General features: G+C 49.3%; 1 protein-coding gene, 1 long non-coding RNA gene and 1 other non-coding gene across 5 annotated transcripts; 1 reads left to right on the forward strand and 2 right to left on the reverse strand.

Moving 5' to 3' along the window:
- Positions 1-212: 212 nt before the first annotated feature.
- LOC116834703 (protein Wnt-11b-like) lies at positions 213-23,005 on the reverse strand. 3 transcript variants are annotated; one of them, XM_032796986.2, is made up of 5 exons: positions 22,891-23,005; positions 6,062-6,297; positions 4,510-4,787; positions 2,953-3,245; positions 213-1,748 (listed from the first exon to the last, which is right to left on the reverse strand). In XM_032796986.2, the coding sequence occupies exons 2-5, from the start codon at positions 6,288-6,290 to the stop codon at positions 1,574-1,576; spliced, it is 975 nt and encodes a 324-aa protein (XP_032652877.1). In that variant the 5' UTR covers positions 6,291-6,297; positions 22,891-23,005; the 3' UTR covers positions 213-1,573. The 3 variants fall into 3 exon arrangements, with proteins under 3 accessions (XP_032652877.1, XP_032652878.1, XP_032652876.1); XM_032796987.2 differs by lacking the exon at positions 22,891-23,005 and adding an exon at positions 16,997-17,439; XM_032796985.2 differs by lacking the exon at positions 22,891-23,005 and adding an exon at positions 7,521-7,762.
- Positions 12,767-15,310, forward strand: LOC116834704 (uncharacterized). The gene is made up of 2 exons (XR_004376024.2): positions 12,767-13,770; positions 15,171-15,310. It is a non-coding gene; the product is annotated as an uncharacterized LOC116834704 (long non-coding RNA).
- Positions 14,575-14,713, reverse strand: LOC116834727 (U4 spliceosomal RNA). The gene has a single exon (XR_004376030.1). It is a non-coding gene; the product is annotated as a U4 spliceosomal RNA (small nuclear RNA).
- Positions 23,006-23,798: the final 793 nt, after the last annotated feature.

Genomic DNA, 23,798 nt, shown 5'->3' on the forward strand with positions numbered 1-23,798 from the left:
GGTACCCTAGGCAGGGGTCCTTCCGCGCTCCCGGTCTTCGGGGCACTTTGGTGGCGGGTCCTGGAGCGAATGAAGGACCCGCCGCAGAATTGCTGCCGCTGACCCAGAGCAAGGAAGGACCCCCCCCGCCACCAAATTGCCGCCGAGGGTGGCAAAATGCCACCCCCGCAAATCCTGGTGCCCTAGGCGACCGCCTAGGTCACCTAAATGGAAGCGCCAGCCCTGGCAGTAACCCAGAAAAATGTTCCAGGGTTTGTTATGTGCATATAGGGAAATCTGTGTCTGGCCACAACAGCCAAATCAGTATGTTACCAGTACGAGAGGAGATACAGGAGAAAGGGAAAAAAGCATCTTCAAATGAAAATAAACATCCTTTCCCTTTCAACTATGAAGCTACCTCTGCAATTTCATCTCCTGAAAGGATACGGAATGTCTGCTTTGCAGTCCCTTTACCAGGCAAAGAGGGGAGACAGCATTGCCTCATCCCTTTTGTGACCAGCTGAGTTCTAGGGGGTACAGAGTGGGGAACCTTTCCGGGTAACACATGAGGCTTAGGGCCATCTTTGGCAGAGACACGCACATATTTATTTAAAAGGCACCAAATAAATAAGCAGAAATCTGCCACCCTGGATGTGGAGGCTCAAAAGAGGAGGGGCAAAAAGGATGTGAGAATGAGAATGTGCCACCCAATTTACTGGCTTCTCCACCTCACAAGGTGCGAGCTGGAGGGCAGGAGCATCAGGCCTGGTCCTTACCAAGACCCCTCTGGTTCAATAGCGCCTTCCATCCCACTATTTCCACCTACATCCCCTATGGACTTTTCCTTTGTCTCAGTTTTTATAGCATGCCCATCACCATGATATTAGAATCTCTCTCTTTCTCATTGCTATGAAAGGACAGAGGAATGGATCTCTCTGATAGTGAAGAGGGTGGCAGAGGTCTTTCTCCAGCCTACACCCAAGCCTGATCCTAATGTTAGAGAGAAAGTGTGATGCTGCAGAAGACAATGAACATGTACCTGTCTTGAAACTGGGAGTATCTGGTGGCCTTGAGTCAGCTTGCCACCCCAAAAGTGCATGCCCATGGTTTCCTCAGCATGCTTATTCAGGAGCAGCACTTCTTTCTTCCCCTGAATTCACTCTTGTCTCTCCCCACCCCACACCCTTTTCCATCCATCACTCCTGACTTTCAGGCCACCTTCAGAAGCTTCCCACAAAGAGACAATGGCTGCTGGCAGCTCAGGGGAGAAAGAGATCCATGCATGCAGGGTGATAAATTATTTGTCCTCAGCTGGAGATTGAAAATTTGAACAAACCAGGTCAGCCCCAGGAGGCAGCTATTTCTCTTGCTCTGGAAGGGGTGAGGCTAAGGACATCAGGCCTGGCCTTTTCCCAGAAAATGTGTGTTTTCCTGGGTAATGCCAATATGAGGATTTCCACCATGGCCGCTTTTCTAGCCAAAGCTCACAGCTTCCCCTGTAATTAATTAAATATCCAGGCATGCTCTGGAGTGCTTCAGAGCATAGGTCCTTTAGTGCTTTCTCAGAGCATGGGCTGCTTCAGGGCCTTCTGTATTACTTGCACACGTATCTCTCCACTGTCCGCTGGCATTTCTTGCATATCACATAGCAGCACCAATGGTACTTGCACTGGCACCTCTCCACCACACTCTCAGTGTAAGCATTGTAGCCACGCCCACAGCACATCAGGTTGCAGCTGTCACTGCCGACAGAGGTCTTGTTGCATTGCCTGCCAAAGTGGAAGCAGATGAGGGCATTGAGGGGCTTTAGGGATGTGATGGCACAGTTGTGTCGAGGTGCTAGTCATGGCATAGGAGTTGAGATAGGTCAGTCTAGGAAGCGACTTGCTCAGGGAAAGACATACATGGGCACAAGAGAATAGTTTGGGAGGGGCTGTTTCTCCCTGAGGGACACTGGCATGATGACCAGTTTGATGCAGGATGACTATGGAAGAGTTTATACTGGAGGACCATTATCCTCATGACTCATCAGGGTGGGATGGGTAAATGCTTCTGACTCCACCTACTGAATAGCGCAGGTGTTCTAAAAATGGGGGTTGGGACCCGTCATGGGGTCACAAGGTTATTACATGGGGGCCTGCGAGCTGTCAGCCTCCACCCTAAACCCTGCTTTGCCTCCAGAATTATAATGGTGTTAAATATACAAAAAAGTGTTTTTGATTTATAAGGGGGGGGGGTGTCGCACTCAGAAGCTTGCTTTGTGAAAGGGGTCACCGGTACAAAAGTTTGAGACCCATTGGAATAGCAGGTTCATATACCAGGCAGCAGGGCTGGGCTGAGGAATGGACTAATTGAATCTACTGGGCTCTCCATTGCCTTTACAGCTGAATCCTAAATATGGGGGCACCTACCATCCTGTACCCAGGGGAGATAAACAAGCTGCTAGGGTTTCATGGGAATCCCCACACTTGCTGGGTCTGCCATCTAACTAACTGGCAAATTCTTCCTCCCCACAAAACACTCAAGCTCTAGTGGAACAGATAGAATAATAAGATGGCTGGGGCCCAATCTAAACCACTGGATGCCCCTTGTAAGACCATACCATATGAGAAGGTGCTTCTCTCCACCTTTTGCATCCTCTCCCCTCCCTCAAACTGTCTTCAAGTCTGCAGTGAATTACATGGTTACAAGGTTTGCCTGTGGTAGGGTGTGCCCGACAAGAGAGTTGGGGAGTTTATTAAAGCTGATGCAGGGAGATTTCAGAACCTCTTGCAATTGCAGCCTCCCTATGCACTCACAATCAAGCTGGCTATGGGACATGTTGTGTATGTTATAGCAGAGTAATCATTCAGACAAGAAGGGATTTAGAGAGAGACTGTTTCTAGGTTGGACTGCAGAGGTATAAGGTAGCCCCTTATATCAAAGGGGGAGTTATAACATAGAGAAGCTACAGCATCTGTAGCTGGTTCTTACCTGTCCTGAGTCCCCAGAGACCCCAGTTTGGAATCCTTTGTGCAGTAGTCTGGAGAACTGACTAGATAAACCAGCTCAGCCTCTCTCACTGGCCTGATGTCCAGTTCTTTGGGCACCAGCTGCTTTCTGGTTCCCATGTGCCGGTGGGTCACCTTGATGGCTGCCAAGTACTTGGATTTGAGGTCAGTGGCTATTTCACTCAAATCTTGCAGCCCCTTCCAACAAGTCTTAACTGAGCAGGAGCCAGAAACACCATGGCATTTACACTTGGTCTCCAAGGAGTCAGTCAATACCTGGAAAGAAATAAAATCACTAAGGAACCCAAGGCTGAGATTCCCTGACATAGCCCATACATCTCAAGAAGATCTCTGAAGAGCATCCATAGGAGGCTTCAGGATATGAGAAAACATGGCCAGTCATTGGTACCCAGGAGGCCTTATCTCACTTATTACCTATGGGCAGGACCGGCGCCAGGGTTTCTGGCGCACTAAGCGCCGGGCCATTTCGCTGCCCCGCGCGCGGGTCTTGCGGCTCCTGTGGAGCTGCCACAGGCATGCCTGCGGCAGGTCCACCGGAGCCGCGGGACCAGCGGACCGTCCGCAGAAATGCCTGCAGCAGGTCCACCGGAGCCGTGGGACCAGCGGACCGTCCACAGGTACGACTGCGGCAGCTCCACCGGAGCCGCCTGCCGCCCACCCCCCGCAAAATGCCGCCCCCCCCATAATGCTGGCGCCCTAGGCGACTGCCTAAGTCGCCTAAATGAAAGCGCCGGCCCTGCCTATGGGGGATGCTTTCCTGTGTTGCCAAACATGAAATGCTGCATCAAGACTAACAGGGAATCCAAGGGCTCATTTACTATAATTTACTATCCCTGTAACAAGAGGGTAGTCCTTGGGACAAGTGCCATCCATAAGTTTGCAATGAGGCCTGAAGTTTCCCTTCATTAATTCAGGGGTGTGCTGTGGTATGTTTCCCATCTTGCTCCAAATAGCGTGGCTATGTATGGAGACCTGTAGTCTCTGCATGCCATCACTCCACATTATTAAGCAGGAGATGTAGCTGCTATTTGTTCCATTTTTGCACATTAAGTGCCAGTTGTGGGCTCCTGGCAAATTGTCAGCAAGGCCATTGATTGGGTTAGTTTGGTCACCACAGGTCCATTAGCAACCAGGAGTGGAGGTCTGCAGAGACATACAGAAAAACATGCAGTTCTTAGTATAGCAGGTTAGTTCCTGGGGTAAAGCAGGTTCAAAGCTAGGATGGGTCTCAATGTACCACTGGAAAGCTATAAATAGACAGCAGTTATCTCCCTGAAGGTTAGCAAGACAGGGACTCTGCCCTGTTTCTGTAAGGCATGTGTTTGTGTGCATGGGTCATTATAAAGTTACTTTAACCCCTCGATTGCCTCTCCAATTTATTCATGCATAGTCTCCCAACAATCTGGCAAGAGGCTGCAGCCCTCTTCCGCAACTCAGCCAGAATAACCAGTTATTTCTTAAAGGAGGTGCCCTGGTTGTGGCTATCTTGCCAATTTTTGTGGCTAGTGACAATACCCACCTGTCGGCCCACTGCATTGTTATGTAGATTCATAAGCCTGGTGGCTTGTCCTCCTGCCTTACTGGACTTCATGGGACCATCAGCAAAGGCAGAACCCATCTGGAGGCCATAGCGGAGGTTATCCCCACAGCCACCCCACCTGAAGCCAGGCCCAGGCACCTCAGATGGGACAGATCCACAGGAACAGATAGGTAGTTCCCCTGAGGCACAGGCCCGAGCGATGGAATGGCTGACAGCAGCAGCAGCCAATGCATAGACAAATGCAGATTCCCTGGTCCCTATAAAGAAAAAGGAAGAATCCCAGAAAGTCCTGAATCCCAGAAACACCAACGTGATTCTGAGTGCCACAGAGCTTTCTTCATACAGAGAAAATCACCATGTACTCTTCAGAACCATCCCCACCTCTCATTCACTTGATGCTAACTGTACGTTTCACAGGGATCTCAGCATGGTGATAGCGGCAGCACAACAGCAATCAGAATTCAGGACCTGGGGTGACAGGGCATGAGGGAAGCATTTCCTTTTGGCTGACGCTCCAGGCAACACTGATTTGGGCTCCAGAGTGAGCAGAGGCTTGCTCTCCTCAGCCTCATTACATAAGTCCTTCGAGAGAGCAGTGCTGTTTACAATTAGTACCTTGGTTTTCTACAGCTCTCTTCACCCAAGATATCAGAGCATGCACGCACACACTCTCTCTAGTGAAATCTCACAAACTCTTCACAAAAACTATGGTGTAGGTCAGCATTATTCTCCCCATTTCACAGAAAGGGAAAATGAAGTACAGGGAGTTAGAGCAACTTGGTAATGTCACGCAGCAAAACAGCAGCAGCTCCAGAAACAGAACCTAGGATGGTTTACTCAGCAATGTACTTTAACAGCTCAAGTACATCTCCTCTGACAGATGTATTATTTATATTATAGTGGCACGCTTCCCCCTACCCCACTCCATCCCAGCCATTAGGGCCAGAGCCCTATTAGATTAGGGAGACAGTGCCCTCTCAATTCCTTCCGAAAAGCTACTTTCTTTCCCTCTAGCCAGTAATTCCTTTCACAGGAGCAAGAATGCAAAATTCCTGCTGAGTCAATAGCAACTGGACAAAAACAGGTATAAGAAAATATTCTTCCTTTGTGCCCCCACCCATCTGCATCCCATTCTGATTCTATTCTTTGTGCTATCTTTTTTCACCCTGTTTTGTTCTGTTCTTTACTTTCCCCTGGGATTAACTCTCCCCTTCCTGTTTGGGAGTCTCTAACTTCCACATAAAAAAAAGAATAATTGTTAATGTCAGTCACCCAGACACAGAGCTAGCTCTGAGACTGCATCCTGCAGTCTCTTTGCCTGGTTCAGGCCAGATTCTGATCTCAGTTACAGAATTTACACCAGTGTATCTCTCTAGTGACTTCAATATAGTTACTCCTGAGTATCTGACATTAGAATATGGCCCATTGACTACAATGGGAATTTTGCATGTGAACAGACTGCCGGAGAATGAAAATACAGTGCCTAGACAGAGTATAGAAATGCCAGACGATCTAGCAGAGCTTCCTTTACCTTTCATGAGGTCAGGGCTGAAACTGGGTGCATACTCAATGGAAGAGCAGTTCCACCTCATATCCGAGAACGTTTTCTGGCAGACTCCCTTGGTCTCTTTGGCTGCACGTACAATGCTATGCATAAGCTCCAGATTTCTTCGGCACAGCTGTACCTGGTCTGGGACTAGCCCATCCAAAATCTTACAGTGCTGGGTCTCATTCCAGGCTACCCTGCTGCCATTCACCATCAGCCCTCTGTCATGAAAGAGGAATTACCATAAACAAGTGAGACAGGGGTAGAGAATCCAGTCCAGCCTACTCTTGTTGTGACCAGAGATGTTACTGGGGGTGAGAGATGAGCCATGTGTTGAGTACTGGTCACTGGATACCGGGCCTTTCACCTTTAGATCAGGAATCTGGTTACAGTCCAAATCAGTGACAGCTGTTCAGCGGTCCTCCCATGAAAAGAGGTGGTGGATCTCAGGCCTGGTATCAACATTGTTAAAACAAACATAGCTGGTACTAATTGCATCCCTTTGTTGGTATCCTCAGCAGAGGCACCTGGACTGAATAGACCTGACAGCTAAACTCCCCTCTGTGCCTAGAGGCACCTTCTCCAGATCCAGATTGAGGTACTTTGTAGAGCAGTGCACTTGGGAAGCTGGTCATCAGCGCTGTGAGTTGTCCTGGTGGCACTCCACCCTTAGAGGCATTCCCTACTGGAGGGAATAAGTGTGAACAGCGTGTGGGGTTTACAATGTATACATCTAGCACATGCTTTTGTTACATAGACACACAGGGCCTGATTTCCAGAGGGATGAGCAACCACAGTTTCTGTTGATTTAAAATAGTGTCAGTGCCCAGAACATCTGCAAACTGGGCTATAAACCGCCACATAGGTGTGTATGTTTATTTATTCTATACACACAAAGGGCCAAACCAGAGCAAATGGATGCTCCCACCCACCCAAGGCTACATGTGACTCATTATTGCTATGCGTGAACTCAGTGGACCTAAGCAATTATAAAGACCAGCTAACATTTGTATCCTGAGGGGCAAATGTCAGTCTGATTTGAAATGCCATTTAAAAAGCAAGACTGAAAATCCTTCCATGTTAGCCCCAAGGCAGGCAGTGGCTAGTTGGCCAGAAGGGGAAAGGGCTTGGAAGGGATGGCTTGGTAGTGTATAAAATCCAGCGGGGGAACAATGGCACACAGCCTGTGCAAGGAGCTGCTGCGTGGCCAGAAAGTGGCCCTAACCCGGGGGAAAGGCAGGGGCGCTGGACCACCTAGATAGCAGAGGACAGAAAGGAAGCCAGCTCCCCTGGCGGGTGGCCGAGCCTGCCTTGTCCCCAGGCAGCCGTTTAGGGAACAGGGATTTTCCAGCTGAGCTGGGGAGCCCCGGGCAGGGCATCTCTCAGCGGCCGGGGCGCGGGAGGGCTGCAGGCCCCCACCCCTCTGCCCTGAGGAGCTACTCACAGCCACTGGATCGCCGCGGAGAGTCCCAGCTGCCAGAGCAGCGCCAGGGTGAGCCGCAGCGGGGCAGGGAAGCTCGAGCCCATCGCAGGAGCAGGCGGTGCTCAGGAGAGGGGCGAGGCGAGTGCAGGAGCGGGGCTGGGGGGCGGCCGGCAGCCCCCGACTCTTAAAGCGCCCGGGCGCGGCACCCCCCGGGGGGATGGACAATGGGAGTTTCGGTGCCATTCACACGGCGGCTCTGCTCCCGGCCGGACACGCGGGGCCGTTCGCAGCTTCGTGTCAAAGCTACACAGCCCGCCCCTCCCCCGGAAAGGCCGCCGAGCCCCCACCCCAGGGCCAGGCCAGGTGTCCGGGGCAGCCCGTAGCTCCCCAGAGTCAGCGAGAACAGGGGGCAGCGGCAGTGCCCGTGCCTCCGCCTCCCCGCCGGGCCCATGGGGAACGAGGGGCGCAGAGCCCGGCTGCGGGCTTGGGGGGCTACAGTGCCCGGGTGGGGCTGGGGGGCGCAGAGCCCGGGTGGGGATGTGAGATGAGACTGGTTGGGGCGCAGAGCCTGGGGACTGACTCGCGGACACTTCCTTTTCCTGGCTCATCAGGGTTGGGCCCCTTGGCTGTGCCCAGAGCCAGCCTTCCCCAGCGCTGCCCCTTGGGCCGCTCTCCTGCGGGCTGGCCCGGGATCTCACGGCAGTGCAGGGGCTGATCTCGTAGAGGGGGCTCTCCCTGGCCAGGCCTGTTTGCATTAACAGCCCCCTCGGCATTTAAATAGTGTCAGACAAATATTTCAGGCAGTTCTCAGAGGTGTTGAGACTGTGTCAATCTCCACTTCCCCGGGGAGTAGCGAGGAGCTGGCTGCCGCTTTGAAATGAGAACGAGGCGGCTCCGGTTTATCTGCATGTGAATTGCTGTAAATCAAAGCAATCAACTGGGGGCGCTGTCCCTCTAGGAGCTCACGAGGGGTTCGTCCCCAGAACCAAGGGGAGCCCCCGTTGCACTGACCGGTCCCCGCTTCCCGGCGCCTCTGGAGCAACCCCCCGCAGATTAGAGCAAAGACCAATAACGTTGCACCTCTGCTTCAAACCCTTAAACCTCCTGGTTTGCAAACCACCCCTGGGATTGACCAAGGCGTGTGAACAGCCGGAGCCTGGCGGCCTCTTCCTGTTCAGTGCACAGGTAGGAGAGCCAGCCAGTGAATCCGCTGCCAGCCACGGTTTAACATTTCCATAACGCCTTGCATCTGCAAACAGTGTACAAATATTTAGGATTACTGAGCTGCTCGAAGGGGCTCTCTGTGAGCTCAGATCAAGTGTATTATCCGGTGGTCTAGAGACATTTACATCGAACACATCACCGGCCACCGCCAATACCAGGAGTGAGCCGATGTGGCTCCACGCACCCACGGGGGGGAGGGGGAAACCCTTACAACCCCCCTACCAAACCATATCCCCTGAGTCCTGAACTTACCAATCTGGATCCCACCACGTGAGGGTCACCCTGTCCCCATTACCCGGCCCGCTTACTCATACCCATGACTGTGTGTAGCCCACTCTATGAGCGATGTACCCTCACTGCCCCCCTACTATATCTTGACCCCAACCACCGTACACCCCGCATTGGGGACATTACAGGCTGTGCGTACTATATGCTGAACCGTAACCAGTTGCCAGCGTCCCCCCATGCTCTGTATGTTTCCCCCGATGACCAACGACTGACACATCAAACTCTTTGTATCACCTTTCTTTAATATTTTCTAATAAACATTTAAATCTCCCTGTTGCAGATAGGAAGAGGGAGACAAACCAGGTTAAATTGCTGCTGCCGATTTACACTGTATTCACATTCTGGGTGATTTGCTTTACCTAGGGTAGTTCTAAATTACACCTCCTAGAGGTGACAGATTAGAGGGGGGAAAGCCGAATTTTTGAGTTAATTGACTTGACAGCACTTTGTGAATCTTCAGTTTTCCACCTTCCCCTGCAGTCAATTAGGGCCAGATCCTCAGAGGTCCTTGAAATCATCTGAATCCATTTAAACAGTTGAAACCAAGGGAATTTGGGATCTGGGACTTCCTTTTCTAGTTTGAGTGGGACTTTGCTGAGAAAAATGTTTTACAAAAATAGTAAAACCTCTGAGGCTGGTAGGGGAGTTCAGCAAATGTAGGAGCTGAGTTGTTAATATTTATTGTTTGGGCCTTGGTAGGGGTACACACACAAGGACACTCCTTATCCAGAAGCTACTGTTTACAGTCTCAACAAGATGCAAAAAGTAGAAGGGAAGGAAAAATGAGGGTGATAATAACAAGAACTCCAGGTTACTATGTGCACAGCTTGATGGTTTTGAATACTTTAAATAAATAAATAAAGAATATCCACTCTCCCCACCTGTCCCTCAATCTAGCCATGATTAATGGGTGCAGTTCCCGAGGTCAAGCCTTGAGAGATTTGAAGGAGGAGAACCAAGAGGTGGCTTCACAAATTATCTCAGGCAGGGTTGAAACTACTTGTAATTTTTTTAAATTGATTGAATTTCAAGTTGATGCTGTCTCCTTGAGAGATTTGAGCATTGCCACACCGTGAATGGGAACTGAATGCTGGCAGGTCCTAGCCCCCAGCCCTCTGTTCCATAGCATTTGTTCTTAATAATCCAATGGCCACTGTGCTGACATCATTGTGGTTCTGGAATAAGTTTAGAAATGATGGAAACAGCACAATGTCATGGTTTAACAGTTGGTGTGAACATCAGAGCCAGTGGCAATAGGGCACAAAGTCAAGGGTTGCTCTTCTTGGCCTTTTGCTCTATAGGATAAAATGATCCTGCAACCCTACACAAGTACTTGCTTTGTGTTTTCGGCCCTTCTGTCCTATCCTTCTCTCCTGCCCCCACTTCCTCCACAGTCTCCAGGTTATCTACAGTGGAGCTCAGTGGCAATTCCCCCCCCCCCAATTTAAACAGCAGGACTGTCCAAATATACGAGTCAATCAAAAACATAAAGACCATCTCACTAAGTCTTATCAGCGGGGAGAATCCAGCCCTCTGGGAAAGGTGGAGATGTGGGGCCAAATTACTGCCAAAAGCACCAGCTCTGGCCCACGTTACCAATAAAAGCAAGCTCAATCCCCACCTAAAAGAGGGCGGAAAGTAAATGAGAGAAGCCCAAAGATCCCGTCTTTTGGATTTGGGGCTAGGAATTTGGGCTTCCTAGTGAGTCCCCTCCTGAAACTCAGTATAGGGATTCCTCAGAAACTGACTGAACGAGGGAAAGTCCTGCTAGTGGCCATTGACTTCTCAGTGTTACCTCCTTCCCCTTTCTTTTCCTAGAGACAAATCCTTTGTGCTACCTGTTTGACTTGCTTAGGATATTAGGAGCTGCTAATAGGTTTCATAACTGTATGAGGATCAATCTGCAGAAGTTTAGTGTGATTAGGAGAGGCACTTGGGGCACCTACTGGGGATGTGTCAGACCAGCTTGGGGAGAGCTCTCAGCATGCTGCTAACAAAAACATTTCCAATGTAATCCCATTAAACCACCTTTCCAGAAGCTGTGTGAAGGCAAGGGGCTGCAAAGCAGCTTCCACCATCATTTTGGAATCCATAACACTGGCACACGATATATACACAAGCACTGAGAACACACACACTACACACAATACACAGCAACTCTAAAACTAATTGATTGATTGAACTTCCTCTACGCTCATCACCAAAACATCTGCCCACAGCATGACCTAACTCAGCATGATGCTGCAGTTAGTCTCACAGCACAATGAATCCTTTTCCTTCTGCACTGGCCCATACCAGCCATAAAAAGAACCAGCAATCATCCAGCTAGGCAAATGCTTGACCAAAGCAATGTGCCTTGCACTGCACAATGAAGCTCATGCTTTGATGGACTGAATTCCAGAATATGGCACATCAAATAATTACCCTCCTGCCTCCAGTAGTACCCCAGAGTGCACACTGGGAAAATTATAGATAAAGCACCTCAACTATCTCAGCCACAGCACTGGTGCAGGGGATCAGAGCAGGTCCCAAACCACAGCAGGCTTTCTGGATCAGAAGCAACATCTTGAAGTCCACTGGTACAATGAGTGAAGCCCTGCCGACCAATGTACACAGCTGAGTAAAACCATGCATATAACACTCAGGAATTTGGCAAGACAAAGGGAGAGGGGAAAAAAAAGAGGTCAGGAAAATATAAAGGAAGGTATGCTTTCACTGCAGAGTTAACTTGGGCTCTTATCCACCGTAGATTCGTTTGATGCCCCAGTGTAAAGCAGGGCTGAGGGGAAGGATTCCCACTGGAACAGATGGGCTGTGATGGTGCCAACAGCCTTGTGAAGTCAAATACTAATTTCTTTTGGAAATATTCCCTGTTATAAGACATCTGCCTTGGGCTTTTTCACTCTCACCCTTGTGTGATCACCGCTTTAAATGGAAGGGATCTTCTCTTTACTGGCCATAATTAGATGGATAGTTAATATCTTCCCCCTGACCTCCTTTTGACTTGCCATCATGTGAAATAAAACGATGATGGAACTTGGATTGCTGACCTTCCCTAGTTACTTCCCTGGGATGAAAAGGCATTTAGTGCTTTGTGTCTGAGTAATGGTCCATGAGGAAGCTACCTACTGGGGAGGGGATGAGGTCACTCCCAAATCCCAAAGGGAGATAAAAGAGGCTTAAATTAAAAGAAAGAGAAAAATCTATCTGATACTGTATTATTGCTGAAATCAGCTGATTTCCATCTCATTAGTCTTTCTGTTCCTGGGCTTTCCCCGATGATTAGGTTTTGAACCACGGGGCTTTCAGCAAACCCTGGTAAATTGTGGAATAACTTTTCAGCATAGTGGATGGAGAAGAGACCCGAGTGGGGAGCAGGAGATTCAAAGGGAGGAAAGCTGCTTCACACGGCTGCCCAACAAAGGCACAGCTGGGATGTCTCTGCAAGGACCCCTTCATATGGAGGCCAGTAGATACCCTCCTGCATATGGATTTCTGCTTCACTGTGTTCCAGGAGGAGGAGTCTGGTCCTTCTCTGCACCTCAGATCCGGGCACAAGACAGAACCAGTTTCCATTTACCATGTGTTCTCTGACAGAACACTGCCAGTATCTTGCTTTGGGTTCTGAGGTCAAACCAGAGGGTTGAGCGCTCTGTATCAGAGGCAGGGCTGGCTCCAGGGTTTTTGCCGCCCCAAGCAGCAAAAAAAAAAAAAAAAAAAGCCGCGATCACGATCTGCAGCTGTACTGCCGCCGCTTCAGTCTTCGGTGACAATTTGGCGGCTGGTCCTTCAGTCTGAGAGGGAGTGAGAGACTCGCCTCTGAATTGCCGCCAAAGACCCGGACGTGCCGCCCCTCACTGTTGGCCCCCCAAGCAGCTGCTTGCTGGGCTGATGCCTGGAGCCAGCCCTAATCAGAGGGAGAATGGCCTTTTATTTTCCTGTGCAGTAGGGACTTTGAAAATCCTCCCTGAGGATCTCTGAATGGGGAAGATTTCCTGCTGGTGAAAGTAGGTTTGCGCTGCACATTTCAGAGACAAGTGCCATGCAGTGTGCTGTATCTGGCTGGAGGATTTGGCCTGTCCCATATTCCTGGAGTTCTACATTCCATATTAAAGATCAGACTCTTAACAGAACTGGGGGCTAAGCTGCCTATTTATTTTTTAAATCAATATGTTTTTCAGCGAAGCATCTGAATAAACAAAGTAGCAGTGGCCACCTTCTCCTGCCTTCCCTTCTTGCCTTGCCTGAATCCTCTCTAATGAGTGGTCATCACAGAACACTACAAAACTAGTATCAGACACAACAGTGACATCAAGAGATGTCTCAGCTACAGGATGACAGATTTCTTGCCCTCTTCACTGCCCTGCCTTGCTCCAGAAGAAACAGAATGGGAAAGATAAAGAGACAAATCAGCTATTATGGCTTTGATTCTCAGACTGGTATTGTCTTTGCTTGCCTGCTACTTAATGAGTAACCCAAGCCACTGACCTAGGTGGAGCTCCAGCACATACATCAGTACAGCCTCTTTCACTGCTAGTCCTTCACTTCTGCTCTCATTTGTTCCATCAGTGCATCCTCTCTTCTCCCTCCATCTCCTGGCTGTTTGGATAAAGATACACCATAATGGGAAGGGACCATCCATCCATTGATTGCTCTTTCTTATGAAAGATTAAGACATTGGTTATGTTGCCAATTCAGCTGTGAAGGAATAAGTTCAACTGTGAAGGAAGCCCTGATGGAAGGCCCTGGAAGGTAACAGGTGAGGGAAAGCTATGATCTGCTGCATCCTTATGCATTTCCTAATCCAGACACACCCAAGTGGAGTTCAGAGAGCCTGGTAATACCATAACCCCTGGGTTTCCTTATTGCCCTGCACACATTCCAGGCACTTCAGCCTCTTCTACATTGTTAATTACCTTGTATGTCTCTCTCAGAGGGCAGCAATTCCTCTTGCCTCTTCCAAGGCCATGAATGTGCATGATCTCATCTGTGATGAAATTCACTGGCTGGTTTCAGATTAAATGCATGGAGGCATGCGTGGGTGAGATCTACTTCTTCTCCTGAGGAAAGTATGGGGCAGTGTAAGGGAACTGCCGAGGAAGGAAGAGCTGGCTAGGTGCTGCATAGCAGGATAATCTCAGGGGAGTCCCAGGAGATCAGCCAGAGGGAATCACCTCCCACAGAAATCCAGAGCCCCAAGGCAGCCTTGGCATAATTCCTGGCTGGGATGTGGTGGTATAATCATCATAAAGAACAACACATGCACTACAGGTGCAGGAAACAATTATCTTTACATTAGTTTGTAACAGCCTCAGCATCATCCACCCAGCTCAGTTACCTCTTATCAATCCAAAGTCTCCTCAGGCCACCCCTTCTGTTTAACAATGTGCGCTGCTGTCATTTGCACCTCTTAATGTTTGGGCTGCAGTTGGGCATTGCCCCATGTTATATGAAGACTTGAGTATTGTCACTGCATGTGAAATCTTTTTCTCTACCTTGGACCAGTTGCTCCTAGAACTCCTTTGAATTCAGTGTGCTTACGCCCAGCATGAATCTGGTCCATGAACTTTAACCTTTCCCAGGAGCTATGAGAGAGAAACTGGTTCCTTAATTCCATGACACATTGGAAAAAGTTTTCAACTAGCAATAATCACATCTCAGATTAACTTCATTGGTTATGATACTGCCATAGTACACGAGATAAGATCCCAGAAGTTAGAACTGGAAAAGCCCCATCTAGCTAGCCTGTTCTCCTGGGGGCTGATGCAGGATTTGTCCAACAGTATAATCTCCAGTGCTTTGTCCTGTATACTATTAAATTATTCAAGCAATGATGCTTCCATTAATTCTTTTGGGCGATAAATCCAGGTCAAATTGGTAAAAATGGTTCCTGATAATCAGCCTACAGTTTTCTTTGCTCCATTCCAGCCTGATGCTACTTTCTGTGCCTCTGGATGTCTGTAAATATCTTTTCTCATACCCTAAAGGCATAGGTATGTTGATAGTTTTTACCTTGAACACAGCTCAGACATGTGGTTCACACTTCTCTTTAGTTATGGCTCGCATATTATTTTCATTCTGAACCTCCTTTTTTAGTGTTTTTAAATAACTTTCCTCGTAAGTTCCCCTTTGAGCTGAAGAGTCTTGTGCTTGTTCTAGGTCCAGAGGTGGGAGGAAAGTTTGAAGAAAATCTGTTCAATGGATCTGGAGTTTTCTGAACATGAAAAATTGGTTTTTCAGCTGTGAAAAATTGTCCAGGTGCTTTTTCATGCTGGTATAATAAAACCAACTGGAACATACCAATTCAAATTCATCACATCTTTAGCCCTCAGAGATGCATGTTTTGCTAAGCTCAAGTGAGCCATGAAGTGATCAGTGAATCAGGGGTGGCTCCAGGCACCAGCACGCCAAACGTGTGCCTGGGACGGCAAGCCACAGGGGGTGCTCTGCTGGTCGTCACGAGGGCGGCAGGCAGGTTGCCTTCTGCGGCATGCCTGCGGAGGGTCCGCTGGTTCTGCTGCTTTGGCGGACCTCCCGCAGACTGCCGCCGAATCCGCGGGACTGGAGACCTCCCGAAGTCAAGTTGCAGAAGGCAGCCTGCCTGCCGTGCTTGGGGTGGCAAAATACCTAGAGTTGCCCCTGCAGTGAATGAAGCACTGCGCTGGGCATGCCTCCTATGTCATTTTACATATCAGCGTAGGTGCCTATCCCATGCAGTTAGCCAGATTTTCAGAATCACATAGACCGTGGAGCATTCCATATTTTCTCAGCCTGCTGACAATCCCCTACACCCTCTGAGCACCATCCAAAGGGGCACAGTAGCTCTGGCAGCTCTGAACTGGGCCCCAGCCCTGCCAGTTTCAAAGTCATTGTGCTCTGTGTTCATGCACCCAGAGCTGCCTTGTACCCAGCAAAATGTGCTTAATGGGACAGTATCTACACTGGCTCTGTTTTTCTAAAATCTCCCACCAGTGCAGCTGCACTCGTGTGAGCGCTGTTGGGAGTCCTTGTGTAGGCATGTGCCAGCATTTTAACTTCTATGCACCTAACCCAGTTCTGAATAGGTCTTCATGACACTGTCACTGTCACTAGGGGGCGCTGCACCACAGCGTAATGGTGGGAGATTTTAGGAAAACTGGCAGAGACCCTAACCTCACTGGGTGATTTCATTGGGCTAATTTCATTAGCTACCTCTAACAGAGCCACACAACCCCAAGGAAAGTACTGCCAGCACAACGTCTATGCTCCAGGGTTTCCACAACCTGCCCCAAGCCTGTATGCAAAGGCAGGCTTAGCAAAATACCACATCTTTGCAGAGAGTAAACTACTCATGCAGCTTCCTCTCCCCCAAATCCTGGGTGTTGAGCTGTGGGGTTCAGTAACTGAATAAATACAGGGATAAGGGACATTTGATTCTTAACAGCAGCTACCACTCAAGAACATGACAGATCAGCAATTTCCCAGCAGGCCCTGCAACGGGATTCCTGGGCAATGGGAAACTACTGCCTAATCTACCTAGCTCTGAGCTCTTTGTACTCCTGGCAGGCCCCACACTGAACACTTGAGAAGTGGATGTGAGAAGAATTCCCTACATTCAGAGGGAGGGAGCAGGACTCTCAGCAGGGTGAGACAGGAAGGAGAACCCCCCTAAACCTTCAGGAAAGTAGCACTTAGGATGCTAAGTGGCAGGTGACTCACCCTCACCAGCAATGTATTGTGACCCCTGCTCCTTGGTTTATCTGGTTTTCAGAGAAACTCCAGGGGAGCTTTATGACCAGAAATGGGTTTGGCTATCCTGGGCTGCATGCAAACTGACAGGGCACCAGAGGGACCTAACACCTTCCCCCAGCCTGCAGCATAAGGCCCCACCCGATACAAACACCAAATGCAGGTCCCTGACAGACAACTTCAGGATGCTCCTAAACACCCTCAGCCAAACAGGGGAGTCCTAGACATACAGATGCCTCCTGCCCCTTAGCACTGACCTTGCTAATGTGGGAGGTGTTGATGCCTCTCAGTCCACTTCCTAGTGACCAGGTGTCCACACTGATAAACCCCTCCACAATCAGCACTAACTGGCCTCTTCACTCCTCAGCAGACAGACCACAGGAATGGAACTCAGGGCAGCCTGAGGCATGTTGGTGAGGTGGGCATGGGAAAGTTGCACTGCAGCTGCCTGGGTTGGACCCACTGCGTGGAGAACCCCTATGGCTGATTTGTCCCTTTTCACCAGCATGTAATTTGCTAATCTGTTATACAATTGACTCCCTGGTACCAGCTCTTCCATTCTGCAGGCTTTCTGCTTCCTGCTCCAGCTGAGGACCTTTTTCCCCTCCCATGCTCAAAGCTCTCCCACTGCCCTGCTTCCCCAGCTAATGGGAGAAGGGACAGTGCAGTGAAAGCAGTCCCTCCCCCCCTGCATACACCCAAGTACAGGCTTCCCTCTTTTTCTGTTCTCCCATTCACTCTACCTTTATGACCACCATAAACCTCTCCACATCTCCTTTTCAATGAGGCTGTAAAGCATGAACTGGTGACCCGAGGATTCCAGACCATGCTGTCACCAGAACAGATGGGCTCCTGATCCTCTGGCAGTGGAGCAGCAGCTTACATCCCAGACATGCAGCCGGGCCTGGTGTCTGTGGCAAGCATAACTGCACATCATTCTGTCCAGGGGTCAACTCCTCAGAGTTCAGTCTCCACAGGCAGGAATACCCACAGGAGGCACCAGGTGCATCTGGTCAGGAGTCCAGGTGTGATTTTTTTCAGTTCTGGCTTGGAAATGATTGAACTAATGAGAGAACAGGTGGATTTGGCCCAAGATAAGGGAGAAATCTCATGATAACAGCTCACCAAAATTTGTTGCTGTTGAATTTACACCCAAACTCCAGCCCTGATTTGGCCTACCTCCAGAACCCACCCAAACAGGCTACAGAACCAAATACCAGTCTAGTGGCTCATTATTTTGAATTATGAAAAAGCTAGCTCCTAAGAATCCTCTACAGTCACAATCAGAGATCATATGAAAATATAAGGCGAGGGTACCATCTAGTGGGGGACATAGTCACATACCCAGGATTCTCAGATATTCTGTACTGTGGTCTGCAGAACATCAATAAAGGCAAAATGAGATTCCAGTTGGTACCCATCAGTTGGGCCTTCCCACTTTCATTGCACTGCTGCATTCAGTGCTGGCATTGGCAGATCGCAATTTATGGCATGAAAGAATTTTTTTTAGTTGGTGCATTAAAACTGGAGGCAGAGCTCCTGTCCAGAGCCCATTCCAGGAGGCACAGAAATAAGAATGTGTCTACATAAAGCATTGGATAGTGCCCTACATTTGAGGATCTCAACATGCTGTGCATATAACAGACATGCCTCAGTACAACTAAGACATGTTTATATCCCTTTCTCAGTTCAGTCCCCAACATGATTCTGTCCCCAACATGGTACTGATCCCAGAGTCCCTTCTGGGGGGCAAAAGGACCCCATTCCAGTTTGTCTCTTCCCAGGGAGTAGGCAGAGAATCTGATCTTGGAGTCATCCTCTGCCTGTCCTTGGTACAAACTGCCTTAGCTAGCTAGCTTGTCACCCAAGAGTCAGAGTGTGAGAGATCCCAAACTGGCATTCTGTGCCCTATTGCCCTGAATCGATACCTGTTTGATGCATCCTGGCCCAGATACACCAAATCATTGTTTGGTTTCAGTTCACCCAGATAGCCCTGGGTATGGCTGGCACTTTATACTGGCAACTTGGCAATCTCAAGAATCTAAAATCAAGTAATTAGCAGGCAAATCTGTTTGAAAGGGAGAGGGAAAGGAGAGTTGGTGAGTATGATATCCAGGTACTTATGCATCTGACACTGAGGAGCCAGCCTCTCTGTCAGTGTTACTCAGGGTATGGAGTACAGCAGAGGCTTGAAGCAGCCAGCATGCAGCAATTTTGTCTGTCTGACCCCTGACCTCAGTGAAGCCTGCAATGCAACCACATAGTATCTCTGTTGTCACAGGCTCTGTGGCACAACAGATGGCGCATTAGCCTTCTAGATCAATGACAGATGAAGTTAGTCAAAGATTGTGGGTTTGAGTCCCACCAGAGTTGTATTTTGGGGGTTGGACTAGATGACCTCCTGAGGTCCCTTCCAACCCTGATATTCTTTGAACACCAGAGCAGGTAAAAACATTTACTCATCTCTGCTGGTACTGGATGGGAGAGGGGCTTTGCTGCATGTTGTTTTGATTGGATTAAGAGGTCCAGTGGAAGAAATGGCTGCCTCATGCCTTGGGCTCTTCTCACACCTGTCCAGTGGTTAGTGGCAATGGTAAGAAGCAGACATGGCAATGAGCAGAGTATATACATTGCAGGAAGAGCTGGATAATGGGGTTTAGTAGAAGCCAAGAGTAGCCGGTAGCAAAAGCCACCAAAAACCAAATGGGGGCATAGTGGTCTGTTATTGTTTTATAGGATGTTGTCCAAGGGGTTAATTGTCCCAATCACAGAACAGGATCCTCTCCTGGAATAAGTTAGTGTGGAGGCCCTGCAGGTACATGCACAGTATGGCAGAGAGACAGACATAGGATGGAGTTGGTTGTTATGATCAGGAGGCTTCATGAACTAGGAAGACTCTTCAAAGTTGTTTGCACAAGCTGAGCAAAGGAGCTTGCCGCCTGGCAGGGAAGCACTCCCAAGTGGTAATGCTGTCAGTCTGCTGGGAATTAAGGATAAAATAGAACAGGGTGTAGAGCCTGGCTCTGAGCCGCCGTGTGTTAGAAGAGGCAGAAATACTACTGCTACAGCTGAGCACTTACACAGCACTGCACTAACATTAGCTAATTCACAATTCATATCCGCTCTGGGAGATCCAGCAGTTGCCAGTTAGAAGCAACATTTGCAGACAGACACGCCCAGCACTAGCCGAGACATGGCAGTTTTGCACAGGCTTGGAAGAAACTGCAGTCACTGGTTACTGTGCAGGTGCCATTGGCAAATGTTGCCTGTTTAATAACATAAGATGAAGATCACTATTCCCTTCCTTGACTCTCTGATGGGGTAAATAAGGGAAAGAGGGTAAGTGCCAAGCTCCCATAAGGAGCCAGTGTCAGTGTCGGGGTTAAAATTCAGAAGCTGCTGGCTCAGTTCAGCTGCTCAGCTGTTCCCAAGCTCAGTCCACTGGAACATGCTGCCTCCTAAAAAGGCGACTTTCTAGGTCGCCCCTTTTACAGATGAGTCTTGCGATGACTGTCCCACAAACAAGGGCTTCCTTTTAAAGCAAACGCCATTCTTCAGTTGAGGTCAGTTCCTCTTTCCAACCTGAACCAGAGAACGAACAAAGGGTAAGTGCTAAAAATACCCACTCCACTTCCGTGTCACACTCCATCCTGAGGGGTTTTCCCAGGTCAGGAGGGAGGCTTCACTTTTCTATATAGACTCTACATATAAGTGTTTTTTTGGGGGGGCGGGGGGGGAGGGGGGAAGAATGTCATGGAGAAAGTGAAATGGAGCCACAGTAACCACTGCCACCCACCAGAGTAGCTGGTGCTGTTCTTGTGACCGGTCTGTGTGTCATGTGGGGAGGGGCAGAAGAGCCTGCATAAATGGATAAAAAGCAGAGAAGGGAACACTTGGACAATATGACTATGTCCAAACTAGCCAGTCTGGATAACATGTCTAGGGAGTCAGCTGACAGACTGTCTCCCTGGGGAGATCTTGTAGGAAGGACAGCAGAGGGATCTAGGCAAACTGCAACCTGTCACTGGGCTTGTCTGTGCACAGAAGTTGCACTCATTCCATTAAACCAGTGCCACATCACACCTTGCTAAACTGGACAAACTACTGTATGCAGGGCAAGTCTCTCTAACCACCCTCCTGAGTTAAAGGGCGGAGGAATAGAAAGAGAGGAAAAGGTTATGAAATACCTGGACATTAAGGGAACTGTGAGCATTAACTAAGCAGCATTGATGGGGCCAGAGAGGGAGCTTGCTAGGGAAACTTGATTGCTTCTGTGAAGGATGATAGAGCTGTGTTCCTCAAAGGATTTGATAATAGCTCTCATGAAATCTTTTCTGATACATTAATTAAATTGGCTTGGATAGGCAGACCAAAACAAAAGATGATGGGAAAAGGGCAACTATTGGAGTTAGGGGCCCTTAGGGGTGCCCTAACCCATTTTTGGGTGCCCTTCAGGGCCCTGCATTACTCTGGCACACACCACTGGCTGGCTTGGTGCTTCTCACCAAAGTACAGGTCACAGACGCCAACATCCATGGGCTGCCTTACAATCACGAGGCAATGGCGAGAGGTGAGCAAAGAGCCCTGTACAGTGTTGCCCTAGAATGGGGAAAAAGAGGTGCTTTGCTGGGAGTCCTTCTCCCTTCCGGCAGGTAGAAGGGTAATGGGGACAGAGAGAAGACAGAGCCCCTGGGTGGCCGGAGGGAGTCTGCTGGTGGTATTTGATGAGTATCTTGTCCTATGACATTACAATAGCTGAGGATTCTGTATTGCAATGACGTAAAGCCACCAACGCTCCAGAAGTGTCAGGCTGTCATGTGGTGGTGACTCTTCCATCCCTAGCACTGTTCAGGAGTGAGGCAGCTCCCCTGTCACTGACCTAATCCAAACAAATCCTTGGGTGGGGGCGGTCTGCGTACACTTTGCATCCACTAGGGGCAAGTACCTGCTTCCCCATCCCAGAGCTCCTCACTGAGGGGGTAGGTGACCCAGGGCAGAAGAGACTGTAGGCAAACATTCCAGGAGGGAGGGGCTGCCTCTCCCTCAGGGCCAGGCCTCCTTCCTCTTTCTGGTTTGCTGGTTGAACTCGTGGCTTCACCACAGAAAAGATACTAAGAAATGGGCCGTGGGAGGCAGTGGCCTTCCAGAACCGCTCCATACTCGGTGAACTCACACAGGGACTAACTCAGACAGCCCCATTATAGCACTGAGCAGCAAGCTCCCCCAGATGACTGTAGCAGCAATGCCTCCACCCATGGGCTAGGCATTGAAGGGCAGGGGGGCTGTCCCCAGCACTAGCTGGAGAGGCTGGAGCAGTTTGTAATGTCACTCTGTAAGGGATCCCAAAGGGCTAGGGCACTGTTAGAGACAGAGTGCTTCGCACGCCTCTGGGACCATGCCCACCTACAGCAGCACAATCCATAGTTTGGGCTACCTGGCTGATTGCATCTCCAGGCTCCCACCCATCTTCTTTGATGGAAGCTCAGCAAGTAGGATCCAGTTAGGGAAAACATGCCAATGGAATGAGAACAATTTCTGCTTTTCCTGGACCATCAGGCTGGGACAGTGTGAGCACGAGGGAGATTTCAGACACAGCAGGAGGGAGATTCTAAAAGGAGGCTGCAAAGCAGGAGAGACTGCAAATTGCCTTCATGTCACTCTCCACTGAGGAAATCTCCCTCCCACCGAGATGCCGCGCTGGCTGGGCTGTGGCAGATTCTAGTCCCTACTGAGCCCCATCACAGAGGAAGGAACAAGAACAAAAAACCCAGCACCTCTAATTAGAAACAGCTGTTAGGGGAGTTTTGCTGAGTCACACAGAACAAGCAAGCAGTATTAAGAGATAGTGGAAAGGAGTGGCAGCGGGGACCGCAATGGGTGCCAGTGTAAACGAGAAGGAAATAGTCTCTCTCTTCCATATATAGGGTACCCAGTGAGGCCCACTGAGCTCTGAGGAGGGTGAGCAAATGCATGGTATGGCAGGTTCTTCTGTCCCCAATGCACAGAACAAGCATCACTTTACCTAGAAATGCTTAGAAAACCTCAATCTCCCTCAGGGAGGGAAACGGTAAAATTAGAGGGAAAAGGTTCATGAGCTTCTTTTGCAAAGATCCTTCGACCCCAGAACATAGCGTAAAAGTCTCCCACTCACCTCACTCAGCCTCCATCACCACTCTCCCTCACCTGCTGCACAGGGGACAGGAGGCTCACTTAGGCCTTGTCTTCATGAGGAAAAAAGGTGCATTCTGAACTCGAGTTAGCTAACATGGGATAAAATCCTAGAGAAGATAAGGCAGTTTGAGGTTTCACATGAGCTAGGAGGTTGAGTTAGACTATGAGGGAGCCTTGGGTTTACCTTGACCTGTTCACCTGCATTTATACTACAACTGCCTTGTCTTCACTAGGATTTTTCCTCATGCTAATTAACTTGAGAACAGAACACACCTTTTTCCTAGTGAACACACAACTGTAGTGTCTATGAAATGTTCAATGGCCACAGCATAAGCCCTAGGGATTATGGAAAACATTCCTCCCTCCCTGTCTTCCACTTAGATGCTGTGCTTGGCACACTGAGCAAGAGAAAATAAAGAATCTCCAGCTTTTGAAAGCTACTTCTTGCATCTTTGTGAGGACCGGAGCAGGATGGACATCTGAAAGAACAGCTTTGGGCACAAAGGCAGCACCAAGGCTTTTGAGTGTGGTTGCAGTCGAGTCACCTTTAATACAGAAGTACGTCTAATGAAGACTAGAGGGACCAGCATGCAATGTTCCAGCTCAATTCAAGTCACCATTCACTCAGATTGAAAGGGAGGCATACTAGGGTCTGTAGACTCCCTGGGCTGCTCCTTCATATTAAAGGTGAAGGTGCCTGTAATTTGTTCCATTTTACATTGCCAGCAGCTACGGCTCTTGGGTACCAGGTGAATTACTAACAAAGCTCTCAGTGGGGCGCAGCAGGGCTGTCCTGGTTTAGAGTGCATGGAATGTACAACACTGAAGGCTTCTTCATGGGGCAGCGGAAGGTGGTGATGACTAAACCCGGTGAATGCCAAGGCCGCG

The sequence above is a fragment of the Chelonoidis abingdonii genome, chromosome 8 (genome assembly GCF_003597395.2).
Source record: "Chelonoidis abingdonii isolate Lonesome George chromosome 8, CheloAbing_2.0, whole genome shotgun sequence".
NCBI classification, from domain to species: Eukaryota; Metazoa; Chordata; order Testudines; family Testudinidae; genus Chelonoidis; species Chelonoidis abingdonii.